The sequence below is a fragment of the Ovis canadensis genome, chromosome 1 (genome assembly GCF_042477335.2).
Source record: "Ovis canadensis isolate MfBH-ARS-UI-01 breed Bighorn chromosome 1, ARS-UI_OviCan_v2, whole genome shotgun sequence".
NCBI classification, from domain to species: Eukaryota; Metazoa; Chordata; class Mammalia; order Artiodactyla; family Bovidae; genus Ovis; species Ovis canadensis.
Genome location: NC_091245.1, coordinates 180,185,842 through 180,211,744, shown reverse-complemented (window position 1 = coordinate 180,211,744; position 25,903 = coordinate 180,185,842). Strand labels below are relative to the sequence as shown.

At 44.5% G+C, this 25,903-nt stretch overlaps 1 protein-coding gene across 2 annotated transcripts in view; it reads right to left on the bottom strand.

Annotated features, from left to right (window-relative positions):
• Positions 1–2,666: 2,666 nt before the first annotated feature.
• Positions 2,667–25,903, bottom strand: part of C1H3orf52 (chromosome 1 C3orf52 homolog) — a 37,589-nt gene continuing 14,352 nt past the window's right edge. The window contains exons 3-6 of one of the 2 annotated variants that reach the window (XM_069553118.1): positions 17,655–17,782; positions 11,323–11,393; positions 8,338–8,555; positions 2,667–4,079 (exon numbers count right to left, since the gene is read on the bottom strand). In XM_069553118.1, coding sequence (XP_069409219.1) covers positions 4,075–4,079; positions 8,338–8,555; positions 11,323–11,393; positions 17,655–17,782 — 422 coding nt within the window. In that variant the 3' untranslated portion in view covers positions 2,667–4,074. Of the gene's footprint in view, positions 4,080–8,320; positions 8,556–11,322; positions 11,394–17,654; positions 17,783–25,903 lie in introns of both variants that reach the window. The other variant, XM_069553107.1, reaches the window with a different exon arrangement.

The window sequence follows — 25,903 nt, the reverse complement described above, 5'->3', positions numbered from 1 at the left end:
TGTGGAAGTTGATTAGTAAGTATTTGTAGTTACAACATAATAAGTTATTGAGCCTTACCTGGTAAAAGTATTATCTGTCCCAAATACATTTTATTTGGGGAACATATTAAGTATAAATGCTTAATCAAAGAAAACTGTCTTATAATGAAATTTAAAGGAATTATGAAAGGGAACTATTTTTGAGCAAGAGAGTCTTTGAAATACCTACTATGGCTGTATTTAATGCTGATCTGTTTTCCATAGATTTCAGGATTTCTAATGAAAGCAGCGTACTCTTTTTACAGAAAATGTACTTGCAGACACACACACACACATACATACACAAATTTGTATACAATTTCATTTGAGGATGCAATCCCTAAATTAAAGAATTTCTGTTCTTGATAAGTAACTGAGCCTGAGAATTTAAAATGCTCCCTTAAGTCACACATACAATCAGAAAACTCCCCTCCCCCATGCTGATCTTAAAACTACACATAGCCAAAGTTCACAGAGGCATACGCAGTATCTGCAGGCTTTGTGGTTTCTGCTTGATGCTCATACTAGTAGCTATAAATAATCTCTTAGTCTGTGACTAAAGTCTTACGTTACAACAGAAGAGAAGTGCAAGAGAAGAACAAAGATAGGTCAAGAAAATCTACCGTTGACTACAAATAAATTCAAATGCTAATGCTTTTAAGACAACCTTGGGTGACAGGGGCTTCAACTATGGAAGGAATGGAAGGGTGTAGGTAGAACAGGAAAGTTGAGGCCCCAAGGTTCCACAGGAGCCTTCAGAGAAAAAGGAGATTCTGTTTACAGTTATTTGATTCTGTTCTTTTCCAAGTCACCTTACTGAGTTCAGAAAGCTAACTGCGAGCCGCTTGATCTGAGTGTGCCTTGGACCTGTCAGCTGTTAATTGGATCTGTGTAAGTCCCACTTTCTTAACAGAGGCACCTGGTAAAGTGTTGAGTGGTCATGATCACCCCAGAGAGTTGCTCAGTCTGATAACCCACCTCTCAACCCATCTCCTTCCCTACCTTCTGTGCTCTTCATGAATTTCCAGAACGTAGCCAAGACTGACCCTGTAGCCTGCATGACCCTGGGGTGCCCACCGGTTGGGAGGCCATTGATCATGTGTTTCCCACTCAGCTAGACTTTTCTCCCCACAACTGTGGGATTCTGGGCTGGTCCTTCCACCTTTCCGTACCTTGGTTTCCTAAGATGAAAGAACTGCCTACTGCTGCTAAGAGGATAATGGACTCAGATCATAAAGGAAAAGTTGCTGTTGGCAATGCAGTAATTGTGTGAGTAAGCTTATTTTAAAACAATGAAACAATAATCTGAGCCGAGAGGGGAAGATTCATAGAGACTGCTCCCATTTTTCGCAGCACTAATCAGACTTTGAATAAAGCAGGAGTCCATATCTAAAGGGAAAAGAAAATACGTGTCTCATCCTAAGACACAAACGTGTAAAAAGAAAGAAAATCTGTCTACTCAAATCCCACCACTGCTTCAAAGTTCAGCTCCAGTCCTACTTGCTAGCAAAGCCTCCTCCAGTTAAACTAGACTTTTCCCCCTTTTCTCTGACCATCACACAGTCCTACTGTTTATCTTTAACATCCTGTTTTTCCTGCTGTTTCCCATTTCATCTGTGCAGAGCCTGACTCGCTAACAAGACCTGCAGTTTTTCTCCTTATTATCATTCTCATCTTCATTAGCCTTCTGCAACTCACATCATTAAAAACAATCTGCAAAACTAAGTTAAATTGAAAGGCAGAAAAGAATGGGACACAGCTAGAGTTTTCTTTGGAGATGGGAAGAGGGCGGGTTCCATGATCTGTTGTGTACTTTCTGTCTGTACTTAAGTGACTCCCAGTTTTTCTTCTCAAGCCCTTCAGTGAGAGATTTCCCAGTGGTCCAGTGGCTAGGACTCCATGCTTCCACTGAAGAGGGCTCAGGTTCGATGCCTGTCAGGAAACTAAGATCCTGCAGACCGCACAGAGACACCCCCCTCAAAATGGTTCACTTGGGAATTCCCTGGCTGTCCAATGCCTGGGTTCCATTCCTGGTCAGGGAACTAGGATCTCACAAGCCTCGCAGCCAAAAAAAAATGCTGGTATACCACTGATATTTGTTGAAACCTTCTTATGCACCATGTGATATGAAGATGTGTGGTAGCCAATCAATTCATCTCCTATAGCATAACAGTATAAATACCATTTCCCCCCAAACACCTCAAAATGCTCTAATCACAAAGTTCATTTCTTTCCACACCATTTGGGCAGAAGGGTCAAACCAACAGAAAATCCTCTCTATGACTTTCAAGTGGTCAAAACCTGAGGCAAGGTGCTTGTATCTTGGTGGTTTCCAACAGTGAAGGGAAGATCAGAACCAAACCCAGTCCTGCCTCCAGACAGGAACCAGCCCTTCCTTCCAGCCCCAGGTTCTTCAGACACCTGGTCATGCCCACAGGGCCCCAAGGGAAGTGGAGAAAAGAGACAGCCCCTCTGCAACAGGAACAGGGAGAGGACCCAGCCCAGGCAGGTTCAATCTTATTCACTCAGAAGGGGAAGCTGCCCTCATGAAAAGGTCGCTTCCAACACCAATTACTGCAAGGACACGCCAGTCCAAACCCAAGCCCTGGAGAGTCAATGCCTACAGAGCAAACATTAATACAGCAAAATGGAAGCAAAAATAATTTATTGTCAATATTTTAAATCCTCTCCAAAGAAGTTCTTCATTATTTTCTTAAAAGTACAAACATGAAAGTTTAGGTTTGACATATAAAATATAAAGAGGAAGAAGGGAAATTCACCTGTTTCACTAGTTTGAGGAACTATGCTCAAAAATGAGACACCGAGTTACAATAAACATATCTTCCAGTTAAATAACAAAGCACTTTCACATTATCCAGAGTCCTGGGTCATAAAGAACTCGACAAATCTAGCCTGAGATGCACACTCTGATGCATCCCCATACACAGCTGCCCTCCCCTGACATCATCCACCAGGGCCAACTGAGATCCTGAGGCTGTGAACCTCTCATTACATGACCACAGAACGTGCCTGGAAATTTTCGAGCAACATCGTTTTCCTAACAAGACACTCTGTTCCCTCTTGACAGGTAATTCTATGTCTGTATATGACCAACACAGTCCCTCTTGTTCCCCCCAACCCTCACCTGCCAAAGGATCTGGCATTAAACTTCCAGCAGTTTAATTCTGAGTGGCTCTTCCTATTCCACAACCATCTTGAATAAGATACACAATCAGTGCTTGAAGACACTGAGTCCTACAGGAAGGCTAGTGACTCCAGATAACAAACAGTCAACATGAACTACCTCTAGCAGATGGTAAGCAGTCTTAATGATTGTCTGATGGAAGCTGATGAAAATATAAATGGACAAACTATCCAAAATGAAGAGTCGTGTGTTCAAAGTTCACAGGGACCCGTGTCTCCAAAAGAGGTGTTCAGGAGTCACAGTAATTATGCAGGGAAATAATCAAGAAACACACATCTCATTTCTGTAGTGCTACATAATGCAGTAACATTGGGTGACGTGCCAAGGCTGGTTTCCTGAGATGTGACAAGTCAGCGTGTCTTGGAAGTGGACATGAACAATGCTAATTACCTTTGACAAAGTGCATGCCTTTTCCTCACAGCCTTGTCTGGGGGTAGATCAAATGTAGGGTTGAGAGGGAGGGGAGTGACTGGCTGAACCCTCCCTCGCTTGGCCTCTCCCTGTTCTCTCTCCTCCTGCCCAGGCTGGCGGGATCCTGCCTGGAAGAACCCTTGGCCCTAAAAAGAAAGTGTCCATTGTGGGTGGAGGGACCTCTCCTTGCAGGTCTGCAAGCCGCCCCATCACGCCACCCTATCCGGACCCAGCTGGGGCAGAGCTGGAGTACTGTTTTGTTAAACACTGAAGCAGACTCTGTAACTGTGCAGAAGCTGGAGAAAAAGGACCGCCTCCACACCTCTAGTCATTCTGAGTCCTTCTATGTTAATTCTCAGGATCTCTTCTGTAAAGTGGAATGAACTCTCCGCATCCCAAAGTTCAGCAGAGTGCTACTGTCAGACATAGATCAACCTTCATCATTCTGAAAAGGAAATACAAACAAGAGTCACCATTAAAAAAAAGGAATAATTATTTTAAACATTTATGTTTTTATTTTATTTCACTGGGTTTGATTATGAACTCCAATGTAAAACTGGAATATTTGTAAACTCTTAACAGAGGAGGTTTACTCTCCAGGTAACATACACACACACACATACACACACACACACACACAGGTTCACAACTCCTGAATTCCTTTCAAAAGGAAATAACACACTGTTTGCTTATTTACTTTGGCATAATTCATGATAAATACCATTTGGATGAGGCCTTTTGGATGCAGAGGACATTTTAACGGTCAGTCTTTTTCCCACAGTCTAATCATAAAAATATTTCTAAATTTTCTTTTTTTTTTAATATAAGCACAATATACAGAGAGAAATTCTAATGAGGGAAATGGTGCAGAGCTGGCCTAAGGCCGAGGCACTTGGGCAATGACTGAGGACAAGACACAGGGAGCCCACATACTCCACAGTGGGGTTCTGGTGGTTGATGTTTGAGGCTGGATCTTCCTTTGTTGTCAGAATCTGTCCTGCGCTTTGTAAGAGGTTTAAAGAATCCTGGGCCTCTGGCATTAGATGCTAGGATCCCACATACACTCCCAATTGTGACAATTGTCTCCGGATCTTGCCAAATACCCATGGGGGACAACATTGCACTGATTGAGAAGCAATGTTCTTTGGATAAACTCTGCGCTTCCTGGGGAATCTGTGAACAACCTCAACGGCTGCCCTTGACACCCCAGGTGGTCCTTTCAAGGGCAGCATGCACACACTGGCCTCTCTGCCAGCAGCCCATGCTGCTGCTGCTGCTGCTAAGTCACTTCAGCCGTGTCCAACTCTGTGCGACCCCATAGACGGCAGCCCACCAGGCTCCCCCATCCCTGGGATTCTCCAGGCAAGAAGACTGGAGTGGGTGCCAGCAGCCCATGGTTTACCCCAAATTTGTACAAACAAGATTCATCATTCTCATTGCTTGGAACTTTTTCCTCTTCTCTCTCACAGCGATCAGTTTTTGCTTTCGTTCCTTACTCAGTCTATTGGTCGACTCCTTCACAGGTCAGAAAACAGTACAAAGTAACTACCCCACGTCCAAAATAACTCACAAGGTTCAAAATAAGTCATACAGCTGTTTTACATTGTAAAACAGATCTCCCCTCCTTATCTTGGGACCCTACCCTCCACTAGATGAAGAAGCTCAAGGAATGGGGGGATGGGGAGGGAGCAATCCATCACCAAAAAAAAAATTCCCTTAACCTTGAGGACATTATGCTAAGTGAAATACGTCAAAGAGAGAAAGACAAATATTCCAAGGTCTCATTTACACACAGAATCTCCAAACTCATAAGAAAAAGAGATCAGATTGGTGGCTGCCACAGGCAAGGTGTGAAGGAGGGATTGAATGAAGGTGGTCAAAAAACACAAACTTCCTGTTATAAGACAAATCAGTCCTGGGAACTGGTTCTCACAAGGGGAAAAATAGTTTTGTAACTTACAAGGTGATGGTGATGGATGTTAACTACACTTATTATGGCAATCATTTCACAATATACGGGTTGAGTCACTATTCTGTAAACCTTAAACTTACACTGTCTTATTTGTTAATTACATCTCAATTAACACTGCAAGAAAATATAAATTTAAAATTTCCCTTATGACTATAATGTTAAAGGAAGTTTTTCTTTGTAGAAGGCATCAAAATGCCTGCAGTTAAGTTAAGCAGTCATAGTCCCCAATTAGAGAATGAGAAATACACACACAATCCCTAGGGATCCAAATTACAAGCTAATTTAAGTTTCGGGTTCTCTAGCACACACGTTGGAAATTCCAAGGAACTGCAGACAGGCTCCAGGGAACCCTTGGAATCCCTGAAATTGTAAAATTCTGTCCAGGGGGAAGAGTGTGTGGATTTTTCCCAGGGAGAAATTACATGGCTGTCTCCAAATCCTCTAAGAGGCATTTGAACCAAGCAGTTTTAAAAACCACTGCCCTTTGTAGAACAGACTTGCAGCTGCCAAGGGGGTGAAAGAGTGGTGGAGTGATGGATCAGGAGCTTGGAGTTAGTGGATACAAACTATAATATAAGGTCTGACCATATAACACAGGGAACTCTATTCAATATCCTATGATAAACCGCAATGGAAACGAATCTGAAAAAGAATATATGCATATAAATAGATAGATATGTGCTGTGCTTAGTCGCTCAGTCATGTCCGACTCTTTGATAGACAGGTAGATATAGGTATAACTAAATCACTTTGCTATACAGCAGAAATTAGCACGACATTGTAAACTGACTATACTCCAATAATTTTTTTTAATGGCCAAAAAAAAAAAGAAGAAGCTTTGCTCTTTGAAGAATTAGAACATGATCTTTGTGGGAAACCAGCTGCCTAGCTCATCACAGAAGGGGCTACCCTGCCAAGCCCACAGTGCCTGGGAACACGAGAGCCAGCCTCAGAACCCCCAAGCCTTGCTGGTCTCTCCTGGGGGCCTCTCTGGTTCCTGCCACCCCTCTCTGCCCTCCCTCTGGACTGTGCCCGGAGTTGCCCTTCCCTCTGCCTCCCTGCCCTCTAGACTCTCTTCGTCCTTTCTTGCTTTCCAAATGGTCACTGTCTTCCCTTCCATTTGAGAGGACACTGACACTCACACTCCTGAAAATATCACTGTCCAGGTTCTGCAAAGAGGGTGTGGGGTCATGGAGACCCCTCCTGCCCAGGAGAAATGCCCGAGAGAAAGAGTGTGGTCTCCAGAGAAGCAGAAACGCTATTGCTCACGGCTGCATCCTGGGGGCCACGCAGAGTCTGAGGCTCAGCTCCAGGTCTGTCAGGCCTCACAAGCAACCTGCTGTTTGTCATACTCTGTGTGGACTTCCCAGCTTCATAATCCTCCTCAGCTCTTTCTCACCCTCCTCCTAATCCCTCATCTCCATTTGCAAAGAGCTGGGGACCACAGTTTCAGAGAGGAAGCTCAGAGAGTCAAGGCCAGTCACTACACAGCAGGCTGGAGGGCCTCTTCTCTCTTTCCGCTGTACACAGGACGGGGCTGAAGGATCCTTTCTTCCTCCCTTCTTCTCTCCCTTCTTTCTTTTTAGAATTCCTGTGGAGGAGGCAGAACCTTTTCACTCCACACAATATGTTACTGGTCTGGCCCACAGACACACTCCATCTATTCAGATGCTCAGTGAGGAAACCATTCACTATGTGACTTTCCCAGTGAGCTCAAAGTTGGCCCTCTGAATGTCATTCCTTTTATTCATTTGGGGAAAAGAATGCTTTAAGAACTGCTTTATATAACTCTCTGCCCTCCCAGGCCAAGGTTCGTCCACTTCCACCTCTCGTCCCCAAGAATCAAGTGTCATCACAGTAAACACCGCTTCTCACACCGCGTGGGGATGTGTGTGCTCTATAATCTGTTCCAGTCTTCTGACCCTTGGCAGTGGCCCCATGCCTGCTGCTCACCACATCTCCTTCATGACTGCCTTTTTCATTCATTCAGCTAGTATTTACCCCTGCTGATGTACAGAGTGTTTCTGATGGATTGTGGATAAGGAACCATCCAAAACTGTTAGCACTGTGGACTAAACAAGATCCAAAACCCATCCAAGTGAGCAATCAGGAGTGGAACAAGAGAATGGAAACTGAGGCCGACAGTACAGGCCACAGGGAGGAGGTCTCGGAAGCTAGCGGTAATCTCAACTCCACCTTCCTTCCTGATAGGTTTTGTACAGCGTGCTCAGATTCTGACAAGTGGGGTATCATCTGTGCTTATTAAATAACGTCCAGTTCCTCATTCCATTCTTAGTTTTAAACATCGATGCACATTTTGCTTATAATCTTCTAAGAAAGAGAGGAACTTGCCTTTTTATGTCCCTCTGTTAATATCTTAGACTAGTGGCCTTCAACAGAAAAAGATTTTCTCCAGATTGAACCGTCTTTCAACAATTTAATATACCATTTACTTCAAATTATTCGGTACTTGCTTCTCCGGCGAGACCACGGCGTTTCCACGAAGGTGTTTAATGATATTGTGACGTGGGATTCAGAACTTTGAATGTGGGTGCACCACAGCGAGGAAACCATAGCAACCCTCATTTTTCTAGTTTGCTTCCATGACTTTTTTTTCCAGTTTCTCTATCTGCTCACAAAGGGTAGGGACTGGGTGACCTCCACGGACACGGAAGATCGCCTGCTCAGAAATCAAAGCAAGCTCTCTGCCCCACCTGGCTCTCCCATTTACCGTCACAGCTCTGCCTTCCAGACGTGCTCGGCTTATCGTAGAAGCAGAGGGATCCTGGATCAAGCCCCAGAGTCTCACAACCAGCTATGTTCTGATCATGGAAATTCTGCTGCAAAACTCCCAGCACGAACTCCTCACTCATCACATACTTCATAAAACTGGCATCTTCAGGAGGAACCCTGAAGTGCAGGTGGAAGATTATTGTGGCGTTTTCACCACTGAAAGGCAAACCAGAGACAATAAACATATCAACAGAATCACACTGCAACTCAGGAAATTGATTTTAGCAAAAACATCTTTTGAGTTCTACATGCTCTCCCAGCATAAAAAAGCAAAGAGTGTACTACCCGAGAAGATTCCTCGTCAAAGCACCCATCACACAAAACTGCAGTTATCCGAACCTCCTCCTTTCACCTAAAACCCAACCCTGAGAAGCCCGCTGTGACAGGCCATGCAGGAGAGGCTCCAAGAGCTGCCTAACACCACGCTTTGCCCAGAGGCAGGCCAAGGCAGCCCTTGTCTCCCTGGTCTCCTTTCTCCCACAGGTGCTTGGCAAAGCTATTCAGTTTAACCAGTTCATCACTTAACCTATAAAATGGCCCAAGTAGGGCCCAAAGCTCCCTGCCATTGACAGGATACACAATCCTAAACTCCCCAGATGGCCCTGGGTACCAGCAGCATATCCTCCCTGGTTTGTCCGCAAAGTGAGAAACTGTTTCTGTTCTTTTTCTACTTCCCACGGTTTTGCAACTCTCAGGAAAGGGACCTAGGAAAGGGAGTTTTTCTCTTTCTATAACATATTCTCCTACTTCTAAAAGAAAAATAATCATATGGCTATCCTCAGCTAATCAATGGTCTACACAGCTTGTTAAATGTTACCTCCCCATTTAGAATTCTCACAATTATCCTTTGGTTCAAGAAGGCCAGATTTTTTTTAAAAGGCCTAGTTTAAGAGGTAGCAATAAAATTAAGAGTGGTCACATCTGAGACTCTCAGCCAAGGGTAAGTTTTGCAGTCAAGCCAGCTGCTGCTGCTAAGTCACTTCAGTCGTGTCTGACTCTATGCGACCCCATAGATGGCAGCCCACCAGGCTCCCCCGACCCTGGGATTCTCCAGGCAAGAACACTGGAGTGGGTTGCCATTTCCTTCTCCAATGCATGAAAGCAAAAAGTGAAAGTGAAGTCACTCAGTCGTGTCTGACTCTGTGCGACCCCATGGATTGCGGCCTACCAGGCTCCTCGGTCCATGGGATTTTCCAGGCAGTCAAGCCAGTCCCAGTAATGAGTCAGACCATTCTCCCTGCCAACAACTGGCAAAGAGCTCCCTCTTGTGGCCAGAGATCACATAGCCCAAACGAACGGAGATCATTCTGTCGTTTTTGAGATCACATCCAAGTACTGAACTTTGGACTCTTGTTGACTATGACGGCTACTCCACTTCTTCTAAGGGATTCTTGCCCACAGTAGTAGATATAATGGTCATCTGAGTTATATTCACCCATTCCAGTCCATTTTAGTTCACTGATTCCTAAAATGTCCATGTTCACTCTTGCCATCTCCTGTTTGATCACTTCCAATTTGCCTTGAGTCATGGACCTAACATTCCAGGTTCCTATGCAGTATTGCTCTTTACAACATCAGACTTTACTTCCAGCACAAGTCACATTCACAACTGGGTGTTGTTTTTGCTTTGGCTCCATCTCTTCATTCTTTCTGGAGTTATTTCTCCATTGATCTCCCATAGCATATTGGGCACCTACCGACCTGGGGAATTCATCTTTCAGTGTCCTACCTTTTTGCCTTTTCATGCTGTTCATGGAGTTCTCAAGGCAAGAATACTGAAATGGTTTGCCATTCCTTTCTCCAGCAGACCACGTTTTGTCAGAACTCTCTACCATGACCCAGCCATCTTGGGTGGCCCTACCCGGCATGGCTCATAGCTTCATTGAGTTAGACAAGGCTGTGGTCCATGTTCCAAATAGGAAAAGGAGTACGTCAAGGCTGTGTATTGTCACCCTGTTTATTTAACTTATATGCAGAGTACATCATGAGAAATGCTGGGCTGGAGGAAGCACAGGCTGGAATCAAGATTGCCGGGAGAAATATCAATAACCACAGATATGCAGATGACACCACCCTTATGGCAGAAAGTGAAGAGGAACTAAAGAGCCTCTTGATGAAGGTGAAAGAGGAGAGTGAAAAAGTTGGCTTAAAGCTCAACATTCAGAAAACTAAGATCATGGTATCATCCCATCACTTCATGGCAAATAGATGGAGAAACAGTGGACACAGTGGCTGACTTTATTTTTCTGGGCTCCAAAATCACTGCAGATGGTGATTGCAGCCATGAAATTAAAAGACGCTTACTCCTTGAAAGGAAAGTTATGACCAACCTAGACAGCGTATTCAAAAGCAGAGACATTATTTTGCCAACAAAGGTCCATCTAGTCAAGGCTATGGTTTTTCCAGTGGTCATGTATGGATGTGAGAGTTGGACTATAAAGAAAGCTGAGCGCCGAAGAATTGATGCTTTTGAACTGTGGTGTTGGAGAAGACTCTTGAGAGTCCCTTGGACTGCAAGGGGACCCAACCAGTTCATCCTAAAGATCAGTCCTGGCTGTTCACTGGAAGGACTGATGTTGAAGCTGAAACTCCAATACTTTGGCCACCTCATGAGAAGAGCTGACTCATTTGAAAAGACCCTGATGCTGGGAGGGATTGAGGGCAGGAGGAGAAGGGGACGACCGAGGATGAGATGGTTGGATGGCATCACCAACTCAGTGGACCTGGGTTTGGGTGGACTCCAGGAGTTGGCAATGGACAGGGAGGCCTGGCGTGCTGTGGTTCGTGGGGTCGGAAAGAGTCAGACATGACTGAGCGACTGAACTGAACTGAACTTTGTGCTTTGGGGTTAGGGAATTCCTGTTGGGTAACTCATGATGACTGTCAACCTCCAGAGAGAGACTGTAATACTCTACATTCTTACCTGATGTCCATGACTTCAACTGAAGTGAAATAGCGGTTCAGAGCTGGTGAGTCAGTGTACACGTGTGTCACCTAAAACAAACAGGGACGAGTTAACAACCACACCTCACAGCCAGACCATACTGCATATCACCTGACAAAGCAAAACTACTCCTCGGTGATGGAAATTCCACCCTAGGGAGGAATGAACTTACCAAGAGGCTCTGGGTGAAGAAACAGGAAGGGGTGGGCCCCACACCAACCTACATTCAAGTTGGCAGTCATTTAAAGGGACCTCATTTGTAAGGACCAAGTGATCAGGCTGGGATTTTCAGCATCTCTTACACGCTGCACTGTGACTTGCGGTCTGACTGGTCAACAGCCTGAGCTCACACAGACCCAAGCACCACGGGAAGGAGAGAATCTCTAAGGGGCTGGGAAGACTGAGAACAGGCGACTCAGGGGCCTGCATATCAGCAGACAAAGGAAGGCCTCTTCTCTCCTTTCCCTGGAACTTCACTCCAAGGAGGCACAGCCATGCGGTTTCGGGATAACGCAACCAAATGAGTGGTACAATTGCAAAGACATAAAGTTCTTATTTTAGCCATCAAGTGTTGCAACCGTAAAAAATAAGGACACCTGGGTTCCCACTACCCAAGTTTCATGCCTTCACATTTTACCGTATGTCGCCGAGCCCTTTACCTGAAGAAACACAGCACAGCTAAAGTTATTCTCAAACACGCTGTCCTCTCTCCCTGCCCACTACTAACCACTGTCCTGAAGCTGTCATGTATCTTTTCCGTGCATGTTTTTATGAATGTAACACTCCCTTGTGTGATCATAACTATACATAATTTTTTTTTTGGCTGCTCCACACAGCATGCTGAATGTTAGTTTTCCAACCAGAAATAGAACACAGGCCCCCTGCACTGGACATGTAGAGTCTTAACCACTGAACTGCCAGGGAAGCCCCCAAAGACTTGATCTTTTTGGAAATATATATATAAATTCAATGCGTGTTTTTATTCAAATAAAACATACCATATTCTACACCTTCTCTGATATGATTTTTTTTCACTCAAAATCACATTTGCAGTTTACCCACAATGGTCCCTTGGAGAGCAAGGAGATCAAACCAGTCATTCCTAAAGAAAATCAACCCTGAATATCCATTGACAGGACTGATGCTGAAGCTGAAGCTCCAGTACTTTGGCCACCTGATTTGAAGAGCCAACTCACTGAAAAAAGAAAAGACCCTGATGCTGGGAAAGATTGAAGGCAGGAGGAGAAGGGGATGACACAGGACGAGATGGTTGGATGGCATCACCGACTCAATGGACATGAGTTTGAGCAAGCTCCGGGAGATAGCGAAAGACAGGGAAGCCTGGCGTGCTGCAGTCCGTGGGGTGGCAAAGAGCTGAACACAACTGAGCAACTAAACAACAGCAACACAACGTAGATGGAGGTCATTCAGTCTGACTCCTAACTCTGCAGAGATTCCGTGAAATGACAGCTCCGCCCCCTCCCTTCCCCTCCTGGTGGCCGTGTGCTCTGCTTCCGACTGTCTCCTGCCACGACTGTGCTGAGGTGATCTGCTTGAACATCCCTAAGCCTCTCTTCTCATACAGGTATGAGATTCCCTGGGCCATATACCAAGAGGTGGACTGGGGTCTAAGAGTTAGCACATCTCTACCTTAACTCTTTCTGAACTGCACTCCATTTCACTGCCTCCCAGCAATGCACAAGTGCTCTCTTGCCCACAGCCTTGCCAACATTTAAGGTTACCGGACTTTTCAATTTTTGCCAATCTGATGAGTTTTCATTGTGTTTCACACTGTCACATTGCGTTCTAGTGAGGCTGAGTGTCTTTTCATGAAAAGATGGAAGGATGTCTTTCATGAAAATCCTTAACTCTGTGGGATTTCTCTCCTTTGTTCCTTTTTGTTCACTTTTGTCTGTTGGTGTTCTTTCTCTTGGGTTAGACTTTTCTTACCCAAACTGATTTACACTCTGGATACTAGCTGTTGGTTTTATGTCACAGATATCTTCTCCCACTCTTTGATTAGTCTTTCCATCATGTTTCAGAGATGTAAATCTTAACCTATAGTACCCCAGAACTCATGGCTGAACGTATTTACATTGCATCTCTTTAAAATTACTAGTTTGAAGTTTAAATGCCTTGTTCTTAGCATGCAGGAGGACAATGCTGGGATCTGGGTACACCCCCAGCATGAATCCAGCTCTGAGGCTGGAAGCAAGCCTGAAGCTAGATCCACTCCTGCTGGCCTGAAGCCTCAGCCTTAACATTGTCCTGGAAATTTCGTTCCTCTGTGCTGAGTTCGGTGTGCCCAGTGGCACCTATCATGGCTTGTCGCCTCTATTCCGCAGCAAACAGCAGAACTACCCCCAAGGAAAACCTGCCCATCGTCTCCCACCAGCCCTCAGCAGAATCTCAAGGAGGCTGCATCCGTTGTTTGCTCCCACTACACTCACTGGTGACAATCAATTTCTCCAAGGTAGAGCAGAGGGGTTTCGAGCACTTCCTCTAACCCTGTCACTACAGCTGTCCTCTGCATAAGAAACTGACATAAGAGGCACTGCTATCTCTGCTCTCTGTTCCCTTTGTGCTGATTTTAAAAAAAAAAAAAATCTAGGCATTCAGGAGGTTACAAAACATGCCCTAGGTCACTCTGCTAGTCAGGAATCTAGTCCTAGGTGTTACAGACACTAAGCCCAGCGTCCCCATGTTTTACCACGCAAGACAGTGGAGGTGGAGCGAGGAGGGAAAGCATCTCCTGAACAAGGACGAAAGTAGCATAAAGTGTTAAGAACTCTGTGGGGAAAATGACTGGGCCATCTTAGAGTTTTTGAGCCCCAGAGAAAGCTGCCAACAGGCCAACAGTCATTTAGAACACCCGGAGGTTGGAGCAGTCCCAGGACTGCTCAGAACAGGGAGGAGGATGAGGATGCTGGAGAGGGCATTTTTTTCTCAAGCGCTGAAAATAACAACAACAATATCCCTCTCTTCCTTTTATTTTTTTATTTTAATTGCAGGATAATTACTTTACAATATCGTGATGGTTTTTGCCAAACATCGATATGAATTGGCCATAGGTATACATGGCCCCACCCTATCCCCCCAGGTTGTCACAGAGCACCAGCTTTGGGTGCCCTGCGTCATACATCAGACTCCACCTGGTTATCCCTCTCTTCCTTTTAGATTGAGCTTCTTTTGTCAGAAGTTATGTCTGTCCTTCCTTCTTTGTTCCCTCCCTCTCATTCTTCCTTTCATTAATTCTTAGGGGCCTAAGCACTGTGTTTTGCACATTGATATTCAGAAAAAGTTTTAAAATTTCATGTTAAGAGATGGAGTGGTATACTAGATCAATTTCAGTGTCCACTCTAACATTTTTGTTGGTGGCACCATCATCTACTATGATTAGGAAATATTTACCTATTTAGGAGCTGTCAACCACACTACTTTGGGATCAAAAAAGTGAAAAGAGGCGCTCCTCACCCCTCGCTCTGGTGTTTCCCAAACTGTGCCAATGAGGCTGAATGCAAACTGAGCTTTGAGCCCAGTGAGCTGATCACCAGAGGCAGGCACAGTGGCTCATCAGAAACCAGTTTCCATTATTTACAATGGGGCTTTCCAGGTGGTCCAATGGTTAAGAATGCCCCTGCCAATGCAGGAGACTCAGGAGACAGGGGTTCAATCCCTAGGGGGGAAGATCTCCCGGAAAAGGAAATGACAACCCACTCCAGTATTCTTGCCTGGAAAATTCCACAGACAGAGGCGCCTGATGGGCTACAGCCCATGGGGTCACCAAGAGTCAAACATAACTGAACACACACACACACACAGTTATTTACTATAGCCAAGATATGGGCACGACCTCAGAGTCCATCAACAGATGAATGGGCAAAGAGACGCGGTACATGTAGACAATGGAAAAACTACTCAGCCATTGAGAAGAGTGAGATTCTGCCATTTGCAACAACATGGATGGGCTTGGAGGGAATTAGACTAAGTGAAATAAGTCAGAGAATGACATACTGTGTGATATCAATTACACGTGGAATCTAAAAAATAAAAGAAATGAGCAAATATAACAACAACAAAAAAGAAACAGACTCACAGATGCAGTGAGCAAACTAGTGGTTATCAGGGGAGAGCCAGAAGGGGGAGGGGCAAGGTGCGGGAAGGGGGTTAAGCAGTACAAACTACCATATATAAAATAAATGGGCGACGAGGATATATTATATAACACAGGGAATATAGCCAATATTCTTTAGCAACTATAAGTGGAATGTGACCTTAAAAATTGTCAATCAGTATGTCCTATCCCTGAAACATATACTGGAGTGTGTATCAACTATATCTCAACTTTTTTTAAGTGATAATGTTAAAAAAAGAAAAAAAAAATCTTCCAGAAGAAGGGGATACGTCCCCTGCATTATCAGAGGGGCCACTGCTGATTCTGGCATCGAGCAGGTAAGCTGAGCTATGATGCCAAGTAGATACCGGGCTAGCTTAAGCTGAGTTATCAGCCCAACCCCAATAGAAGGAAACTGGCAGTGAGATATGAGAAGAGCCAGGAAAACTGTGCTTAGAAAAGCAAGACAATAAAGCAAAAGAGAGGGCGCAGTGTTTCAATATCCATTCCCATTTACTTTCCAAACCTGGAAACTGGCCTAAGTGGAAGAAAAGGGTTCTCGATCTGACAATAAGATAGTAATATCTCCAAGTTCCCCATTTATTTTTCTCCTGAACATTTGTTGGGAAACCAGAAAGCAGAAGTTTCTTCACCTTACTGCACCTTATGTTTATCATCTGCAAATCAGATAATTCTTTTTAAAAATGCCTTACAAAGTTCTTTATATGCATCTGTGGGTATACAGGGAAAGTGAGGTGATTTCCATTTATCACAGTAGGAACCAACTCAAAGAGGCCTGTGAACTTGCCCCGGAGACCCACCAGTTCCCTGTTCCTCAGCTATTATACCACGATGAACTAAAAACACCAGGAGAATCTGCTCACATCTGCTTCTATGACCAGAGAGATGGCTTATGAGTGACAGATACCCATTTCCCTCTGACACAGAGGCCAGTCTGAAACAGTGACACCTGTGGATGCTGGCTTACTCAGTTTCTCCTTGGCCAATGCAAAATCCCTCAATCAAAACAGTAAAAAAAGAGGGGACTTCCCTGGCCATCCACTGGTTAAGACTCTGCCCTTCAGGAAATAAAGGGAACTCATCCCATTCAACCTGTCTACCATAGGGACAAGAGTAACAGACAGCAGGCTGGTCACGCTTAGATTTTGTTCTCAAAAACTTTCCTGGGTCTGACTGTGAACCACTCTGTCTTTGACAGGATAACCAGGGCTGCTCTAACCAACCCTCGTGGTCTTACTGCAGAGCCCCCGTAATACACAGAGGCTCCTTCTCCCGCATTCCCCGCTCCATGAATGATGTCACCATCCACCCATGTGGTCACCCAACCGGAGGTCTGGAGCCATGCTCTCCCTCAGCCCACATCCTACCAGCCATGAAGTCCTGTTGAGGGAACAGGCCTCTGAAATCTCACCTGATCTCCCCTGACACTGCCCTAATTCAAGGCTCCCTCACTTGTCATCCAGATTATTGCAATACCTTCTAACTAAGCACTCCACCTCCAACGTTTTCCCATCACCACAGAAAGACTAAAATGAGAAACTGACCATGTCAGCCTGCAGATTAAAATCTTCCAGGACCTCACCAAAGAACCAGAAACCTTCATGATCTGACCCCTTCCTTTCCGTTCAGCCTCACCTCTGCATTTCTGCTATGCAGTATGTGGAGGTCATAGCACACTGCCGGGCAGACACCCTTGCGTTCTCTGCTCTCTAATCGGGAATGCCCCTACTTCACATTTCAAGACTCATCCTGAGTATCGCCTCCTCCAAGGCTCCATCCCTCCTCTGTGGCTGTAAATCACACTGTACATATCTCGGTGATGGAACATACCACACTGCTCATAACTATTTAATTGCTTCCTCTACTTGGACTTTGAGCCCCCATCACTAAGCATGTTGTCTAGCACCTCACAGACACTCAATAAAATTTCAGGTTGAATCAAACCTAAGACCAGAGTGAGAAACAGAACACTGTCCCCCAGGACACATTCAGCTAGAGGCCAGGGCTCCTCCTTCCGGCTCTGCACTACAGAAAATCTACTTCTAAGCACTGGTTTCTGCCAGTATCCAAAGAATCCAAGCTTGAAGCTACTTCCTGGCTCGCTCTAACCCAGCTACTCCAGAAGAATTCACACTCTAATGCTAAGAACTCACTAACAATGCATAAGGTAACTTACTCGCTTCTTGATCATGTCAGGTAATTCCTCTTCAGAAACACACTCCTCTGGAATCTTTAGCATGACCGAGAATGTTTCATTTGATGACAATTCAAGTATTTCATTTTCATCTTCATCGATATAAGTTACTAAACAGAATGGGGGGGTGGGTGGGATAAAAAGTAAAAGTAAGCACATGCATAAAATAACAAACATTCATCCCATTGGCTGCTATACTTAAGAAATAAATGAACAATGAGTAACCATCAAGCCTAGTCACAGTAAGCAAGTATGAGCAGAAATGCTTTCTTTTTCTCAGGTAGGCAGAATAAAGACAGGGGCATGCCTCCATCACAATAAAATTTTGTTTCTTTATCTGATACCAGAAGGGGCTCAGATTCCATTGAACAGACCGGGTGAAGGGTAGCTGGAAGAGGTGGGAAGAACATGAATTTCTTTGTCAAACTGACTGTTGCAGCCTAGCTACTTTCACTGGTGTCAAGGCAGGTGCTAGAGATGGTCAACAAACAACCGGAGATGGGGGACAGGAGCAGAGCAAGGAATTTCCCTGAATCCCCTGTGGTTGTGTACCCACGCTGAGGACGTGACATCATTGAGAACTGCTCCTGGGTTAGAATCTGAGCTAGTGAGCATGAAGTCATCACTCTCCAGGGTGTCTCACGGGGGGAATGTTGACACACTCTGTTTGTAGAAGGAACCCAAACTGCACTCAGAGTCCCAGGGCCCAGGGGACTTACGTCCTTAAGACAACAGTTCTGTGCTGCTTGCGTTCCAAAGACTGTGAGCTAACTGATTGTTAAGTAGTTGGAGCCAAAGGAAAAACACACAAAGTCGGCAGCCAGGAACTTGAAGCTGGCACACTGGCACCAATTAAGCTGCCCTGGCTCCCTGCCAGCACCACTTGGGGACCACCTCTCCAACCCTGAGAAAAGCGTGGGTGGGAGGAACCAGGTGTTTGTGGGCCATGGACTTCTCTGTAATCCCATGTCTCAAACATAACATTATCAGTCTCTTTACTGGACTTTGCAAAGGCCACCGTGGCATCGATTCTGGGTTTATGATGCAAGTGAGAGTCCAGCTCCTTATTCCCTGGGGAAGTCTGAAATGTGAGCCACAAGGATCAGGGAAGTTGCAGAAGAGTTAACAGAGCAGGTCAGAGGCTGCCAGCCTTGGCAAGGCCGGTGCAAGGTTGACCCCCTTACTGGAATCTGGAACTTGGATTCCCAGAGAATTCCCACATTCTCTGGTAAGAGTGGCTAGCTGTGCCTCAGCTGTTTACAGAAACAGCATGGCTTGTTTCCTGAGCCTCTCCTTTTCTTCTGGGAGTCTGGGGTTTTAGTTGGTGCCAGGCAGAGCCTCCCCATGTGACCAATCCTAATATAAACTGAATCTCTAATGAGCTTCCTTGGTGGACAAGACTTCACATGTTGTTGTCACAATTCATTGCTGGAGGAATTAAGTACACTTTGTGTGACTGCACTGGGTGAGGATTCTTGGCAGTTTGCCCCTGGTTTCCTCTATATTTTGCTTTATATCCTTTCAGTTCAGTTCAGTTGCTCAGTCGTGTCCGACTCTTTGCAATCCCATGAATCGCAGCACGCCAGGCCTCCCTGTCCATCACCAACTCCCGGAGTTCACTCAGACTCACGTCCATCGAGTCGGTGATCCCATCCAGGCCATCTCATCCTCTGTCATCCCCTTCTCCTCCTGCCCCCAATCCCTCCCAGCATCAGAGTCTTTTCCAATGAGTCAACTCTTCACATGGGGCGGCCAAAGTATTGGAGTTTCAGCTTTAGCACCATTCCTTCCAAAGAACACCCAGCGCTGATCTCCTTTAGAATGGACTGGTTGGATCTCCTTACAGTCCAAGGGACTCTCAAGAGTCTTCTCCAACACCACAGTTCAAAAGCATCAATTCTTCGGTGCTCAGCTTTCTTCACAGTCCAACTCTCACATGACCACTGGAAAAACCATAGCCTTGACTAGACAGACCTTTGTTGGCAAAGTAATGTCTCTGCTTTTCAATATGCTATCTAGGTTGGTCATAACTAAAAAGAGTAAGCATCTTTTAATTTCATGGCTACAGTCACCATCTGCATATCCTTTAGCTATAACAAATCATAATCACCTTTACAATATATGCTGCATATCATGAGTCTTATCAGCAAATCGATGAATCTGGGAATAATCCTGGGGACCCCAACACAGGGAATTATCCCTGCATCATTATTTGTTGTAAGTCATCATGTTATTTTGTCTGAGAATAAAAAGTTATGCCCTCAGGAATTTCCTGGTGATCCACTGGTTAAGACTTGGCACTTCCACTGCTATGGTCCTGCATTCAATCCCTGGTCAGGGAACTAGGATCCCACAAACCACTAGTCAAAAAAAAAAAAGACTTATGGCCTCAAAGCAGAAAACTTGCAAAGTATAGAAAACTGCAGCAAAGCAAAAAAAAAAAAAAAACTACTAATAATCCTTTAATCAAAAAGTCTCCCCCCCATATTTTGTATATTTGAGGTCTTAATGAAAAGGCAATTTGTATATTGCTTTTTATTGTTTGCTGCCCTCATTGCTTTGGAGAAGGCAATGGCACCCCACTCCAGTACCCTTGCCTGGAAAATCTCATGGATGGAGGAGCCTGGAAGGCTGTAGTCCATGGGGTCGCTGAGGGTCGGACATGACTGAGCGACTTCATTTTCACTTTTCACTTTCATGCATTGGAGAAGGAAATGGCAACCCATCCAGTGTTTTTGCCTGGAGAATCTCAGGGACGGGGGAGCCTGGTGGGCTGTCGTCTATGGGGTCGCACAGAGTCCGACATGACTGAAGTGACTTAGCAGCAGCAGCAGCCCTCATTGCTTATCTGTCTTGATTCTTTTGTTGCTGTTATTAACATATCAAAAGGCATTTCCCATGTGTTCAAAATTCCTTGCAAAGATTATTTTAATGGCTACATTATTGTTCTAAAATAATCTAATGTTTTCAGCTTTCCAAAGTTATAAATAATGCTGCTTTGGGTATCTTTGAGCTCTACACCCACCATGTGCATTTCCAAAATAGATATCATTACCTCAGAAAAGAATAGGGATGCCAGAGAATGGATACAAGAGTCACAGAACTGCTGAACTCAAGGGCACTAAGAAATGCCAAGTTCACCATTGTATATTCTTGCCTCCTTTGCCATAGGCTAACTGACCATAATTGCATGGGTTTATTTCTGGCTTTCTATCCTGTTCCATTGACCTATATTTCTGTTTTTGTGCCAGTACAATACTGTTTTGATGAGTATAGCTTCAAAGTATAGTTTGAAGACAGGGAGCCTAATTCCTCCAGTTCCTTTTTCCCTTCCCAAGGTTGCTTTGACTATTCAGGGTCTTTCCTGTTTCCACACAAACTTAAAAAATTTTTGTTCTAGTTCTGTGAAAAATGTCTTTGATAATTTGATAGCAATTGCAGTGAATCTGTAGATTGTTTTGGACAGTATGGTCACTTTGACAATATTGATTCTTCTGATCCAAGAACACGGTACATCCTTCCATCTGTTTGTATGTTCTTTGATTTCTTTCATCAGCATTTTATAGTTTTCAGAGTAAGGGTCTTTCACCTCCTTAGGTAGGTTTGCTATTGCTAAGTCACTTCAGTCATGTCCAACTCTGTGCAACCCCATAGACGGCAGCCCACCAGGCTCCTCTGTCCCTGGGATTCTCCAGGCAAGAATACTGGAGTCGGTTGCCATTTCCTTCTCCAATGCATGAAAGTGAAAAGTGAAAGGGAAGTCACTCAGTCCTGTCCAACTCTTCGCAACCCCTTGGACTGCAGCTTACCAGGCTCCTCCATCCATGGGATTTTCCAGGCAAGAGTACTGGAGTGGGGTGCCATTGTTATTCCAAGGTATTTTATTCTTTTTGGTACGAAAGTAAGTGTGAGTGTGTCCTTAATTTCTCTTTCTGATCTTTCATTGATAGTGTACAGAAATGCAACAGACTTTTGCATATTAATTTGCATCAATAACTTTACCAAATTCATTAATGAGCTCTAGTAGTTTTCTGGTATTGTGTTTAGGATTTTCTTAGTATCATATCATCTGCAAACAGTGAGTTTTACTTTTCCAATTTGGATGCCTTCTGTTAAGAAATGCTGAGATCAAAAAGAGGTCTCCAATAATAGCTCTACTGTAATAACTTGTATTTTCTGAATAACAACTCTGTACAAGAACTAGCTAAAGACTTGTGTTTGTTAAAATAGTAACAACAGCCACAACAGGCTCACCCAGTCAGCAGAATCTTTATGTCATTAATGAGATTTAATCTGGGCAGTGTTTCCAGGTAGAGAAAATGTCTTTTAAAAATCATAGTACATACACAAAGTACATTGCTCTTGTTGTTCAGTGGCCCAGTCGTGTCCGACTGTGACTCTGTGGACTGCAGCATGCAGGGCCTCTTTGTCCCTCACCATCTCCCAAAGTTTGCCCAAGTTTATGTCCATTGTTGAGATTTAATCTGGGCAGTATTTCTAGGTAGAGAAAATGTCTTTTAAAAATCATAGTACATACAAAATTACATTGGAAATACACAAAAATAGCTCTTTGGCAGGAATATAAGAAATGAGCCCAGAGAGGGAGGCCTTAAATGCCAGATGTCTTCAGGAGATAATGGAAGTTGTTAAATGTCTCCCAGGAAGGAGACAGGGAAAAATCTGTTGGTGACAGATGGGATGAAATGGAACTGGGGGAGAGTGGCGGTAAAGAGGCCACTGGACACAAGAACAGGAAAGACAGATTTCAGTTGACAGCAGTGAGAAGAGGCAGGAAGATTTCAGTTGACAGCAGTGAGGAGAGGGAAGAGAAAGACCAGGATGGTGGAAACAGCTGACTGTAAAGGCAGCCAGACTTAGTTTGAATTCCACCTCAGCCAGTCACAAGCCATGTGACTTAAGTCATTTAAACCTCTGAAGCAGTCTGGTCAACAGAAATATGGTAAAAGTAAGAATGGTAAAGGTAAGAGCCACCACATCCAGCAGGGAACCTAGAAGTAGGTGGGTAGTCAATGTTGAAAGTTACTATCAAGACACTACCAAGGAATGATTGATAAGACCTAGTCATTATCTAGCTATAGGAGAGAAGAAGAAATCAAAAATGTTCCAAAGAATCAAGCGTGGGTAACAGGAAGAATAATAGCTGCTATATTAAGCATTATACACAGACATCCTGCTATGCACTTGTAGTTTTTAACCTCATGTAATCCTCCAGTCAACCTTATGAATTAAATATTCATGTTTTCATTTTTAAATGAAGACATTCTTAGAAAAAAGGCATAATTTGCTTAGGTCAATTGAGCTAGTTAAGTAGGAGGGTCAGGGTACATTTATAGACACAGATTCAGAAATCACTTATGTTTTACAAACGAGGAAACTGAGGCCAAGAACACTGAAGAATTTGCCTAAAGTTACACAATTGGATGATATAAACCTAGCTTAATGATTCACCATGAAAATATAAAGGGTGAAGAAGGAGATTCCCACAAACAGTAGTTTCAGATGAATAATGATAGTTATTTCCAGGTAGAGAACTCCAGCAAAAGCATGACTAAAACTCAGGAAAAACGTGTGTATGAACTTCCTGGAGTCATCTCCAAGCTGGGGATGGCCGCGGCCTTGGGACTAAACAAACTTCTCAAGGGAAAGAACGAATGAGAAAAGTCAGAAACCTGAAGATATGCCTCCTGCAACTACAACACAGAGGCCCAAAACAGAAATAAAGTCTGGGAGTTCTGAAGGCCTGGAAGAGTACAACACAGCTGAGAGAGCTGGCAGCTGCAAACAGGGCAGAGAGGCGAAGGGAGACAGACCCTGGGCTTCATCAGCAGACACTTGCTGTTGACCTTAGGAAGAGAATTTGGGACCAATGCATACAGTGGTTTAGGAGTACAGATCTCTCTTTCTAGAAGTTTGCCAGTGAAAAAAGAGAGAAAACTATGTAAATGAAGTGGCTAGATGCTGATGGAAGACTGTTCTGAAGGAGAGACTATGAGCACATTTGAAGAGGCCCAGGAGGATGCTTTTAGAGAGGCTGTGCAATATCTGGAAGTCCACAGGTCAGAAGAAGCTGGAGAGAATTCTATGTAGAGTACAGGTGAAGAGGTTGTTCTTAGGAAGGCAGAGAATCATATGATACATGAGGGAAAGAGAAGCAGGGGAAAATGCAGAGAAATTTCAAGGTTCTGGACTGTGAAGTTCCTGCTCCCAAGGACCTTGCTGTCTGCCTAGGATTTTCCCAAAGTCACCCTATGCCAGGGAGCAACCTGTGCGACCTGTTTATCTACCAGGACTGTGTGATGTTGTAAGATGCGGTTCTTATTCCCAAGATCTGGTAAGAGAGCTGGGAGACATCACATAAGGGTTTCTAAACTATTAAAAATGGTCACCTTTCAATCACATTTCCAAGCATCTACGTACTTGTCACAGTTTGCATTCTGTAACGTTTAAAATATTTTTGCCCAAACCAAGGAAGGGTTTCACTAGTTAAAGGTGTTCCTAGGATCTTTCCTCTGCCTGGTTGGGACAGATTAGTAAAGAAAGCAGAGTCTTGAGGATGCTTAACTGATTCTTCAAATTATCCAGACCGGAAAGGACTTAGAGAGAGGAAGGGAGGGAGACAGAGAGGAAAGCTTGCCCTCCCCATCCCACCCCCATCGCCTTTACCCTTCATAAGGAATTTATAATCCCTTAGGGAGAAAGAGAATCCATCAATATTTTTTTTAGAGCTGGGACAAAACTAGGCCTCTAGATTCAACAAGAAGGATTCTCTGAGCTATGCCCCTACCCCCAAATTGTCCATTTTAAGAAGGTCTCAAAAAGAAAAATAATAATAATAAAGTTTCATTGTCTCCGTGAGCCTGGAGGAGTGTTAGCCTCTGCTCCACACAGCTCAGGGTCAATGCCTTAAGCTGAGCTGTGATCCTAACTTTCCATCACTTCAGTGGCATACCAAGGGCAGAGTGGGGGGACAGCTCATCCCAGGTGCAGGCAAGAAGGGGTGCAAGGTCTGTACAGAATTAATAATAATGCAACTGACCACAGGATGGTCTGCTTGTATTATCACCACATCATAGTCATTCCTATCAATGTCAGTGACAAGATATAGCTCCCCCAGGCATCTCATTCTGGGTACCCTATTGTCCCCTCCCTAGGATTAGATACGCTTTCACACTGGGATACAGCTAATGTCCCCTCTTTGTGTGCACCAGCTCCATGGTTATTATCATCTTCATCTCTGAGCCTCAGTCTGGGGACTGAAGAGCCCTGAGACAGTAAAGTCAGGAGGCAGGAGGAAGGGAATGGCAAACAAGGTCCTGAGAAGCTTCACTTCCAAATGAAGAGACAGCATCACTTCTTAACAAATGGATACTCATTCCTTTTTTATATATATTGAAGTATAGTTGCCATACAATATTATATAAGCTCTGAAAAGCAAGTGAAGTGAAAGTGAAGGTTGCTCAGTCGTGTTCGACTCTTTGCGACCCCATGGACTATACAGTCCATGGAATTCTCCAGGCCAGAATACTGCAGTGGGTAGCCTTTCCCTTCTCCAGGGGATCTTCCTGACCCAGGGATTGAACCCAGGTCTTCTGCATCGCAGGCAGATTCTTTACCAGCTGAGCCACAAGGGAAGCCCAAGAATACTGGAGTGGGTAGCCTTTCCCTTCTCCAGGGGATCTTCCTGACCCAGGAATCAAACCAGGGTCTCCTGCATTGCAGGTGGATTCTTTACCAACTGAGCTATCAAGTGTACAATATAGTGATTCACAATTTTTAAAGGTTATATTCCATTCATAGTCATTATAAAATACCAGCTACATTACCCGTGTTGTACAATATATCCCTGTAGCTTATTTTATACCTAAAAGTTTGGATTCCTTTCCCCCTTCCCCATATATCGCCCCTCCCACATTCACTAATGAAGGCACAGCCTTCGACTTTCCCACCTGCCCTTTCCCCAGGCAGCAGCATCTTCCAGAGTGCCAAGACGTTCTATCAACATTCGATTCATATCAATGGGCCTGGCAATTGAACAATGGCTGATTACTGCAGATTATCATCCCAGACACACCCACAGAGCTGCTCTGGGTGAGGCTGGGAAGCCCAGAGGGAGTCCTGTCCTTCCTCCTTCTTACCTACCGTACCCCCCATCACCACCCACACTAGACTCTCCCCACAGGCCCAAACCCTTGAAAGTTCAGGTGCCAAGT